This window comes from Barbatula barbatula (genome assembly GCF_947034865.1).
Source record: "Barbatula barbatula genome assembly, chromosome: 1".
Taxonomy (NCBI): Eukaryota; Metazoa; Chordata; class Actinopteri; order Cypriniformes; family Nemacheilidae; genus Barbatula; species Barbatula barbatula.
This window is the reverse complement of record NC_136766.1, coordinates 6,796,976-6,809,727: the sequence shown is the minus strand read 5'-3', so window position 1 is coordinate 6,809,727 and position 12,752 is coordinate 6,796,976. Positions and strand designations below refer to the sequence as shown.

General features: G+C 39.2%; 1 protein-coding gene across 2 annotated transcripts in view; it reads right to left on the bottom strand.

The window, feature by feature from the left end:
- The window catches only part of galnt18b (UDP-N-acetyl-alpha-D-galactosamine:polypeptide N-acetylgalactosaminyltransferase 18b), an 80,092-nt gene that overhangs the window by 54,989 nt on the left and 12,351 nt on the right, over positions 1–12,752 (bottom strand). The window contains exon 1 of one of the 2 annotated variants that reach the window (XM_079473022.1): positions 10,098–10,619. The exons of the other annotated variant lie outside the window; for it this stretch is intronic. Coding sequence (XP_079329148.1) covers positions 10,098–10,335 — 238 coding nt within the window. The 5' untranslated portion in view covers positions 10,336–10,619. Of the gene's footprint in view, positions 1–10,097; positions 10,620–12,752 lie in introns of those variants that run through there. 2 annotated transcript variants of the gene reach the window in all.

Sequence of the window (12,752 nt, the reverse complement as noted above, 5' to 3'; positions counted from 1 at the left end):
GAACTCTTATCAGCCACAAAGATCATTCAACAGATTTTGATGGAGAAAAGTGAGGTTACAAGAGAAACATGGTCATGGTCTTTACTTAGCACTGTCTCTTTAACCTTCATACCATCTGAAGCTTTATCGCAGTTCGTCTACTACTTTTCCATGAGGAACATACAAGAGAAACGTGCAGTTATAAAACTGTATTCAAGGTGATCCACTGAAAGATATTTGGATATATGTCCTTATTTAGACGCACACATGCACGCACATACGGTATTGTATAATCAAAATTTTTTATTTTAAATATTTTTGTGGAAAAGCAATTCATAGGAATTCATCTATTTAATTTATTATTTTTTTTATTTTATTTAAATATAATCTATAATATACAATGTATACATTTGTTAAAATATTTTTGTTTCTTGTTATTAGTTGCATGCTTTTGATAACCTGTTATTTAATAAGCTGCACCTGACATCTAATCCTGTGGACTTTATGAAATGTGTATACTTGAGAAAATGTCAAGCTCTATGTTTAACATCCTCACGTAACTGTTGAATCATCATCAAACAGTGTAAAATGTTATATTGCATTAACCGAAAGGTCCATTACCCAGCCAACATTACACCATGATCGGATACTTGGATTTCATACACCATCACTGTAGATATGATAAAACTACCCCAAACAGAAAATCATTTTTAATGTACATTAAAACAATGACGCTAGAACAAAGCTGTCAGTAAATGAGGCACCGAATGCAACAGGTTTTCTGTAGACTCTTTTATTTGCTCATCAAAATGTTAATAGCGGTCAAGTGGAGGGTTTCTAAAACTAATAAAACAAAACCAATAACATACACATCTACAGTGCGGCACAGCACGTGCATAAATACAGTATTAGACCAAATAACACCATATAGCTATCTGCCTTGTACAAACACATTTTGCATATTTATATCATAGCACACTCGCATAACACGCAAATAGCATAAATAACAGAAAATGAGTGTGACACTGTCCCTATGGTGTGTGTGTGTGTATTTATAGAGCCATGTTATGCTTCATTCACGTTTAGCATCTAAAAAATGATGCATATTTTCTACACACAAAGGTGACAGTCAGATTTAATCCAGCACATGACAAACAAAAGCATGTGGCACGTTTAAGCAGCAGTCGGTTACAATCAATAAATCACTTGCTAAAAATAATAAAGAGAGACAAACCGATAATCAAGCGACTGTAAACAAGTGCATTTCATCTCCTCCAGCTGCACAACATCGAAGAGCACGGTATGATTCTGTGGAGAAGACGCCGATTCATGCGCCTCTTTTTTTACGTTCGACTCTTCTTCGCTGTGCTTACTCACACATACAGGCCTCCGCTTGGCTCTGTCTTAATTAATGACTAATTACATCCTATTGCTTCTAATTAGAATCACAAATTCAAGAGTGGTAGAAAAGGGAGTGTGTCGCTAGCTCCTGCCTCTCATCTCCTCTCAAATATTCTCTCTCATACCGAAATAAGACGCAGAAAACACGTTCCATTGTGTTTTCTTGTAGGGTTTGAGTATCTGGTGGTAAAATGTACAAAAGGGCTGCCAATTGTCTAAATCATAAAATAATGTGAATGCTAAGCTTTTTGGGCCTCTATTCTTTATATATATATATATAAATGATATTATATATATATAAAACAGCTTTCCTGTAGCTCAGTGGAACATGGCCTTAGCAACGGCAAGGTCACGGGTTCAATCCCAGGGATTGCACATACTCCGATACAAATGTATAGTAGGATGCAATGCAAGTCGCTTTTGACAAAGGCGGCTGCCAAATGTGTAAATCCAAATCTAGAAATATAGACTACTTTGGAAAACATAACCAAGGCTGGTCAAATCTCTCTCCTTACCTTATCCCGGTTAACAGTGGTAATTGCTTAATCTATAGTTCGGTATATTCCAAATGTATATTCAAATTATAAAAAAAATTCAGCTGTCAGATACAGTTTTGCCATTTATAGCGATTTTACTTCAACCTACAGTTTATAAATTACCCTGCAATTTTCAAACAGAGATAGTGATAGAGAGGCAAGAGTTACAGCTTGTAACATAAAATATTTCAATTATAATAAATAGTAATCATAGTAAGTCAATCTATTGCAAAATAGTAAATAATACTATAAATGTGGGAATTTTTATCCGTGTATGCTACAAAAACTAAAAGAACAGGAGCCACACACTGTTAAATCTACAATAATACTCGGTCTGAGTGCTACGCCTTAAAAATATTTTCTTTTGATGTCTTTACTAGAAGAACCCTACAGGTTCCTCCAGCGCTCTTAAAGTCAAGGGGTGACTGTGCTATTTGGATGAAGCATGACCTCAATTTGCACCATCTTGCCAACAGTCCCTTCTGTGCCAATAGGAGTTCAAATAAAAATGCCTAAGAAAGAAAATCTGCACTTTTCTCTGTGCGGCGGACCCCTGTATCAGCAGGATCCTCTCTCTATTAGAGATTCAGTCAACGTTGCTGTGGTGAGGAAGGCGGGACGAGAGCCGTGACGCGGGGCCGGTGGCGTGAGTGATAAGTGCAATCAGCTGTGCGCGCACCGGTCCCGCATCTTATCACGGAGGAGATTGGGAGCTTAAATGGATGTTCGGCAGGACTGTTGACGAGAGAGGACCGGGCCCGGACATATGTTTAGTGTGTGTATGTTGTTTTATGGCCGGCAGTCGACCGTGAGGTGGCTGTCGGTCAGTTACGTTATTGTTTATTTAATTAAAGTTTTATTATTGAATGTTCGCCGGTTCCCGCCTCCTTCCTTCCCTTCTTACGAACTTTGCTACATTGGTGCCGAAACCCGGGAGGAAGGAGGGACATGCTGTCAAAGAGCCCTCGCTGCCGAGGGTGATCGCGGTGCTGAGGAGTTCGGGCAGCGCGGACGAGGAAAGTCCGCGAGTGGCTGCCCGAGGCGGTGGTGCTGGATCAAGAAGTCGGATGGGACGAGGACCTCGCTTCCGTGCTCCTGGGTCGAGGTGGGGTGGCTGCCGTCCAGGAGGGAGCCAAGGCCCGTTCGCCGTGGGCCGAGCCTGCTGCCAGCCGCCATGATGGGGAGGAGCAGGGAACGGATGACCAGCTGCCCTCAGCTGGAGGGCCATCGCCGGCCGCCAGGGGGCGGAGGAGGATCGAGCCGTCCACCGAGCGTCCAGTACCATCGCATGGCACCGCGAGGAAGAGTTTCTCGGCTGGCTGAGGACCGAGCGACAGCGTGTCAGGGAACCGGACAATTTTTTTTCTTTTCCTCTCTCCCCTCTCTCGTCCCTGTCGCTCCGGGGGCTCCCGTCTCCGTTCTTTCGTCTCGCCGGTGCATACCCCCAGGCGCTGCCGACTCCGAGACTGGCTCCCCGGGGGGGGAGTAGGTACAGTCTCGGGGGTGCCCCCCGGCCTGTAAGGGGTGATGGGGGTATGTGGTGAGGAAGGCGGGACGAGAGCCGTGACGCGGGGCCGGTGGCGTGAGTGATAAGTGCAATCAGCTGTGCGCGCACCGGTCCCGCATCTTATCACGGAGGAGATTGGGAGCTTAAATGGATGTTCGGCAGGACTGTTGACGAGAGAGGACCGGGCCCGGACATATGTTTAGTGTGTGTATGTTGTTTTATGGCCGGCAGTCGACCGTGAGGTGGCTGTCGGTCAGTTACGTTATTGTTTATTTAATTAAAGTTTTATTATTGAATGTTCGCCGGTTCCCGCCTCCTTCCTTCCCTTCTTACGAACTTTGCTACAGTTGCAAAATAAGGTTGACTATGGTGATGCCATGTTTCGACTCCCCTTAAACTTTCCATGCACCACATGAAAAAAAGGTTTTGAAAATGGATGAATTTTTGATGAGCTGGATTTCTTAGTTCACACAAACCGCTCTATCTGGGTTGAACAGACACGCTTCCGAATCCTTAAATTAATGCAAATTTAGATTTTGTTTACATCACCTTGTTTTTACACTGTCCTATTTTTGTAGTGATTTCAAATAGTTCATTCAAAAAATAAAGGCATGTAGACATCTGTTCAACAGAACGAATGCAGAACGAGATGTTTCTGCTTTAATTCTGACACATTTATATCATATCTCAGCATAAAAGCCTGGTAATTTGACTGTACTATAACCTTCTATTGTGCGTGAGTGAGTGTGCACTCAACATGAGTGAAAGGAACACACAAGAAAAGTGACTAGTCTTTATAATGCTACAAATGTCAAAATTAAGTTCAGACAGTCAACAAGAAAAAAGGCCCCACTAAAAAGAGTTAAGTCTCAAACAAAACAATAGAAACCAACCATACGCAGATGCTATTTCTACAAATGGATTCATCAATTCAATTCTAATTCATTTATATAGCTCTTTTTACCTGTTTGTGTTGTTTCAAAGCTGATTGAAATCACCGGATTTATGAATATACCCCAAATGTATGAATTCTATAAGAAGAATAGTTTTGTGAGCATATATACTGTATGGCCAGTGGGACTTTTATTGTCCAAGGCAATGAAAAGATTGTTGGTCATGTGCTTTATCCAATCACATATCAAAGCTGAAAATATCGATATCAGAATTATCAGCATAAATCAGACCAGTGCTAACATTCGGCAGAAATGCACTCTTCCTCGTGCTTAAAAGACGTCCATGCAACGGCGACATTTCCGCAGGTTTCTTTAGTTTTATGGCACTATAAATACGGGCACCTTGCTGTGTGATTAAAAGCCTGTCTTTCTGGATAAGAGGCTTTGCAGCGTCTTTGTTTAACAGACCTGATAGTGATTATCACAGGATAAACCTTCTGGCACGGCCGTAAATCTGCGCTGGAGAGACTCTTCACTCACTCCGTCATCTGTCAGTCAAAAGGGCACTTAAGGGCAACCTATAAACTTTGAGCCTCTTCCAAGAAGTACAGCATCCTCGCTGTATTTCCACTCCATTCTGTTGAAGTAATTAACCCCAACCCGCTGCTTATTAGAGGAGACTCATGGGGGAGCGGAGGATGAGAGGAAATGAGAAATCACAGCTTCCCAAAGAAGCAAATTCACTCCTTGGAGACAGTGACATTTGTTCGGTTCTTCATAGACAACATGTTCTGCCATCAAAGTAAATATTCTCTTTGACTACACGATGTACATCAACAGTCAGGTCCCATTTAAAAATAGGTCGTATCCACAGAATTTCTGTGTATCACTAAAAAACATTTAAATAAAATACTGACTGCATCAAAGAAGCCTTTAGAGGAAAATGTGAAGATTCTACAACGTAAAGTGAAACAGGGCTGTCAAAATGTCTGATTTACATTACACGATAATCAAAGCCACATGCATTGACAATAACAGCATTAGCTCCATATCTGTTAATACTGAATGTTTAATCTTTCTTTGGCCAGGAATTTACACTACATAAACAAGTGCTGGAGAATACGTTTTCAATCATTGTGGATATTGGGGATACTCACTCTCTTGTCATTTCAAACCTTTATGACTTTCTTTCTTCTCCAGAACACAAAAACAATTATTTCGAAGAAAGTTGGTAATAGAACAGTGATTGTACCTTTTCACGTCTATTGTATGGACACAAAACCAATCCAATGGGTACCATCGCTGTTTTAAAATGTCTTCCTTTGTGTCTCAAGAGAGTGAGTAAATAATGGCAGAATTTTCATTTTTGGATGAATTGTCACTTTAAGGTAAAACTTTACAAAGATGCGTTATAATTTACAATATTATTGTGTGTGTTGGCTCAACACAATTTTGATAAACGTGATTTTTTATATATCAAAACTTGTGTCTCGCAGTATGTCGCCCCAACCTTCCAAACCGTCACCCATCCAAATAAGCTATTTAAAACTGTTATTAACAATTTTTCATCAACTTTGTGAAGGCATGTGCATTACAGCACAAACAAAATGAGTTAGTATTATATACAAGGGACTATTGTTTTACTGTTTCTATTATCGTTATTCTCACCAATGGATCAGATTATAGTGTGATTATAGTGTGATGAAGGTCTATGGGTACCAACTACTGCTTTTAATACGTTTTCTCTCATTCAACTTGATGTCCTGACAAACTGAAACAAGAAAGACAGATTTTTAAAATAACCCGTTTCTCAAACTTATTTAGTTCATAAGTTTAATATCTATAAGAGTGATGTCGTCATATCAAAGCAGTATGTAAGCTGCAGCCAAACTATCTCCATATACTTGCACAACATTTACTTGAAAAATATACAATGGGGGAATTCATCTAGCTGACAATTGCCTGAAGCAAACTGGAGTACACCATAATTGCTAGAAGTATGCTAGGAATTTTACTTGGTATAGCTGTTGATATAAAAACCAATGAACTGAAACTATGTTGATATAAAAGATTCATATTTTTAGAGTCTATTAATACATAAATTAATACTTTGATACTCTAAGATTCAAATAATAAATTATTTTGAACAATAAAAGCTTGGGCTGAAATTGTGTTGAATTGAGTTGTTTCCAACCATCAATAAAAATCTAAACCAACCCATTTTCAAGTTTACTATCCCAGTACATATATATATATATATATATATATATATAAAAATTCAAAGTAATTGTTAATGTATTGCAAAAGTGCAAAAAATCTAAATGCAAATGGTACATCTAAAATTAGACATAAACAGATATGATGTGTAAATCCATCCCCGCCACTCCACTTTAACTAAACAGAACAAGGGATTAGTGTCTAAAATGATTTTGTTGCTCACTCTCTTTGGCTTTCAGCAGAAAATCCACAACAGTGCTAAAGAGCCGCTGCGCTGACGCCTGCTGCATTTTCATCAACTCGAGGATGACAGAGAGATCAAGCAGACCCTCCTCCAGGCTGTTTGTACCAGCTGTTGGAGTCACATCTGGCATGTACCTCTTCCACATAAATCATTCATTCTGGAAAATACTTGCAGGTAAGAGAGAGAGAGAACCTGTGTAGAATGTTTAGACTGCACTTCTCACTTCATTGTAACATACAGGTATGTTACCTGTAACCATGGGTCATTCTTAAAATAATCCTGGGTTATCTCTTTCCATCTTTCACAGTGTTTATACTGTAGTTTCTCGTGGTTTAGAAATGATGCTGGCATTGGAAGTTCACAACGTCACATAACTGGACTTAAATGTCGCATTTACCACTGTGAAATGTGGAGCTAACTTGACTCACAATTGGGAAACCGACTGCAGCAGTGACTGACCTTTTAATTCATTTTTCTCAACAAAAGTATCTCGTGTTCATTTGGACTTGTCATCCATGACTGTTTATGACAATAATGCACTTAAATACCGGATAAATTCCAGATTTCACCCAACAAATGTAATGTACTGTTCTTGTTTTTAGTGTAAAACATTATTGGACAAACGGAGCATGCTACAAGTAGCAACCTGTTTTAGAAATGCTTGTCCATATGTGGACCATGTCGCTCTGGCTGTCTTTCAGCAAGTCTATAATAGCACAAATAATAAGTGTCTCTAGTCAACAAGTTTGCACCCCAGCATTAAACTATAAACACAGCGTGAACATCCTGTGATTGTACAAAGCTCATGAATTTTTAATAAGGTAAGCATTGAGGCCATTTACCATTGGTTGTCTGCTGGTAAACAACTTGCCGTAAAATTGTAACGCTATGTATAATTTCACACCGTAGACTTATGGTAACGCAAAAGTGTGGCTAACCCTGCTATAAAACAGCATCTTATTCCCGAGATAAAACAATGCTAGTCTTTGAGAAAGTAAAATTCATTCGGACGGTGCTGCAAAAAAGGGCGGGAGAGATTCCTCCGTCTTTTACATTTCTGTACCGAGAGGTCACGCTGTGATGTTTTGATCAAGTGTGACTGTGGCTTTATAAGTGTGAAACGTTGATTAACCCTGGATTATAACCCAGGATTGACCCAGGGTTAAGTGGAGCTAGCTTTCCTGTAGCTCAGTGGTTAGTGCATGGCGTTAGCTCATGGGCTTGATCCGAGGGATTGCACATACTCGGATACAAAAGTATAATGGAATGCAATGTAAGTCGCTTCGGATAAAAGCGTGTGCTAAATGCATAAATGTGAATGTAAGAAAAACCCTAAGTTATCAGCTTGCAAATGTCATCCTGCCCTTTTGAAATTACACTTAGATATTGTAAAACCTTCCTTAGACTACAGAAAATTGCAGCATCAGCGCCAGCCTTTTTCAATGTGTGGGTTCAAGTTCCAGAAATTGGATAAAGCCTATATCATAAATCAACAAAGAGAAAATCTGTGAAAAATGACACCCAAAACAGTAACACAAAGCTACAGCTATTTCTACCGAAAGGAACCTGTTGTAACTACAGATCTGCAACCACAGGTAAAACCCCAACAATCCATGCATCATGTAAAAACAGTTACAAGTGTTCAAAGTAAAGAATGCTCTGTAATGCACTGCTCTCCAGGACCATTCCTGAAGCCCACATTCACTGGCAAACAGTAAAACATGTCTGTGGCAGCATCGAGGGAATGTTTGCTCAAGTAATCGTCTGTAGAAGCCTCACAGCTCTGTGATGTTTGTTTGTGCCCTTGAGTACTGAGTGCCACACTGTCTGTCTGCATCCCATCACCAGATCCAGTTAGTAATAATGATGGAATCAACACTGTTACAAACAAAACTTTACCGTGGCTGTCACTAAAACATATAAAAGGAGACCATTACTAGCTACTGCAGGAATGCCACCAGACATCCTTGAGCTACAGCAGGATATTCAGGGAGGCAAATAAATCCTTGCCCTTGTAAACCAATAACTGCAAACTGATATGTTCTTCTCAGGTTTGCTACAAATTAATATTTCCTCCTCGTGTTTCGAATTCAAAAACAAAGCGTCTGCAAGAGTGAGAAAATACAGTCGCTTGGATCGCAGGCCATTTGGAAGGCAGTCTTCTTTTGAAAGCAAGTTTTACTAACTGGAGGGAAGCCACGGCCCTCTTGTGGGAAAATAGATATATGTACGAATGGCTTTCTAAACAAAGAAATGCATTCATAATACATGACAAAAACAGAAAACGTGTTGAGTGCAATGTACTGCTGAAAGATCTAAAACTACAGACAGAAGCTATCAGCCACTTTTCATAATTAATGTTCAGGCTAGAGCCAAGTTCACTAAACAAGAGATCCTGAAGAGTGAAGATGAGGAGCATAAATGGCCTTTGTGAAGCTGTCAGGTCTCCGAATGGAGGTCATACCTGCATAACAGTCCCATTAACAAGAAGGTGAGATGCAAGTCTGGCAGAATTCAGGTTAGCATCGTGAAGTTCTGCATCTGCTCTGTTGGTTTTGTTTTGTTTTACGTGAGAGGCAGACACTTCCAATGAAGGTCTACTATTTCAGAGCAAACTCACCCCGGGTCAGGTTCGTCCTTAGCTATGCAACACTACAGACAAATATTTACCATAGTAACCAAAATACTGTAACTAGGGATATAGCAAGTAAACTTTGGAATTCATTACAAAAAGAATTAGAATCATAGTATAGCAAAACAGATTTGTTACTATTGTAAAATTGAAATAATCATTTTAAATGTTGTCTCTTTCTGTTTTCATGAATATTTCTGTTTTCATTTATTTATGACACTGGCAACTATACACAGTTACGTTATGGTGTTGCAACAGTGCTCAGGTGGAAAAAAATGAAAACTCTTTGGAGGAGACCCTGTAATAATTTTACAATATTGTTACAGTAGTACAGTAGTAACAATAAATATATTATTAATAGAATTATAAAGTGAAAGACTTTTGTAAAGGAGTTTTCCCGACTAACAGCAAAGTTTCTGGTCGGAAACATGCAACAATCTGCTAATGCATAACACTGAAAAATATTAGTTACATAATCCAAATTGTGCTTAGTTTCTGCTTCTCGGCTACGTTACGACCTTATTCGTAGCTGGCAAAATAAATCCGCAAGACTTAATGCACCTCGAGTGTTTTAAAAGCCCACCACTAACTCCAAAGCCCCCACAGAACAGACGCTCAAGGTAGAGCACTGGTACAGATTTATAGCCACGTTACTGCAATAACAACGTCAAATACATCAAGCTTTTACCTTGTATGTGCTGGTTAACTACATTCTCCAGTCGATCCAGTCTCTCTATAATCCGCAGAGTTTCTCCTTTCCTATCGCCCTCCAACTTTTTGGCCGGGACGGGCATCGGCACTTTGATGTACATGTTAGCAATATAATTAGTCACCCATCCGACATACAAAAGACACACAATGTTGGTCATGCCACTTAGTATCACACACGTAGACACCAAAGTTTTGGTTCTCCTGGTGCAAGCCATCCCGACACCCCTCCATATAGAGTCCGAGCGGACAAGTGCGCCTGTCCCTGTGAACCCGCTTGGAGAATTACGCGTTAGTTCAATCCTTGCAATTGTGTAACGAGCCTTACGCAAAGATTATTCTGGGTTAGTATTGTCCGTGCTTTATCATTCTGACTCTATGGTGTTCAGATTTAACAGATCCCAGCCTGCTGAAATGTGTAACCAGCGTCTTGTTCTAACACGAAGCGCCGCGTCCTCCATCGGTAGCGGTGCGCAGCGTAAGAGGAGAAGCGAAGGTGTGTGCCAGTGAGTGAGTGTGTGTGTGGTTTGATCCTCAGCCTATTGACCAATGAGATGCGACGGAGCAGTAATATTTGCCGAACGACGAAATGATATGAGGAGGTGTGCTCTATAAAACTCAAATATTGGGTTTTATAACATACAAAGTATTCCCTACCGTTTCATAAAAAAACAGGACTCGGAGAAAATAAGCAAACATATTAAAGGAGGATGTTTTATCACTTCAGAAATCATTTTAAAATATTACAAATATACTGCATGCAATAGCTGCTCGTGTAAAATCCAAACAGACGGACCATACTCGCAAAGCAAACAGGATTCTGGCTCTTAGGAAGTGTTCGGGTGGAGGAAATCATTATTTGTAAAAGAAGACAAGCAAGTACAAACAAGCACATTCGTTCCGTATTTTAATGCCTGTTATTGACTCAGTTTTTACGTGTGTTCATTCAATACATTTTACGTTCTAATAGGCAAAATGCATTTTCATGCCTCAAATTATTTTTTGCAATATTTCGGTATTTTTAGTCAATAATAATAGCATAATAATAATAATAATATGAATCATGATAATAATAATAATAAACAGCTGCTATGAGGAAACTAAGAAAGTGTAGAATGAAATTAGATTCACCCGCAAAGGAAACAATGTGGATGCATTGGCGCAAAGTCCGTTCACACAATGCACGCACTGACAGGGCCCAAATTTGGCACACCATTTGCGCATGCTCATAAAATGCCACCAAAATATAGCTATTCTGACATGTAGGCGGAACACGTACATTAATTCACCACAACCATTAACAATATTTGACGGCCGTTTCAGAACCAACAAGTGTGAATGTCCTCTCCATTGTCGGGCGGTGACTTCCATGCGAAAAGGCTGTCCTTATCGTCATATACTACACCTGTGACATTTACTATCTGCATCTCTGGTAATCTGTCTGGTCACAAGCCTATACAGGTACAGTATATACAGTTCATATTCCGTTTACAGAACACCTGTTATATTTTGAATCTGAATAGTAGAGATCTGTCTGACGTCTGTCTGCCATATACATGTATAGCATTCACCGGTCACACTTATATACTGCTTCTCTATAGGGATACTTCTCTTGTTGCTTGTTTGTGTGTACTGTATATTGACTCATTCCCCACCAGCGTTTACATTAAAGATGATACAAACAGTTATTTTCTGATCGTGGGTCCGTATGCTGTAGCTTTGAAAAGGGGGGCTTACGCCCCACCTTCTGCATGATATATGTTTAAATAATATTAAGCATACATTAATGTTATATAGGCTACTCTACTATATGTAGTATATATGTTTCTGACAAGAAATCTGTCAAATCAAAGTTTGTCTGACATTTCACGAGGAAGAGTCGTTTATTAAATCTACAGTTAGAGTCTAGAGTTATAGTGTGGCAGTGGCTGCACTCGACGTCTCAAAATGGTTTGTTTAATAAGCTTTTTCCGAGAGTATCTAAATGGCCTTGTAAAGAGTGAATGAAAGAGAAAAATTGGGTTCTATATGTATCTCTATAAATATGCATTTTACAGGGAAACTCACACATAAATGGATCCTTATTATTTTTTTCCAGCCAAATAAGCCATATCACTTCATATCAGGTGTGTTTTAGAATGTAAAAAAGTTATATGCATAATAAACAACTGTGAATTGTACACTTCCTTTACAAGCAATGGTAAAGAGTAGTCTACATATAGAGCTTTCACACAATACTGTATTTAATAAAGTATGACTTTGTTTTATATTCCCACAAGAATGAGTTGAGGTAATAAATGTAACTTGACAATTTGTTTAAAATTGCAAAAAGATTTAGAAATTACCAAGTACTTTTCCTACCATTCACACAAAATTGGAGGATGCTGGACTTTTATGTATTGCTCAGAAACCATAATTGGGCATTTCTCTGTCAAATCTGCTTTTAATTATTAATTATTATCTCAGGGTTTGGTGGGAGTCATCTTATGTGGTGGGTGGTAACTCAAGAATAATTTTGGTATTCTTTTAACAGTCCAGCTGCAATAAAATTAATATAATAAATTACTATACAATAAAATGGCATCGTCCGAGTCATAAAAATCAAGTTGTGAGTTTAATATTGTATCCAAAACAT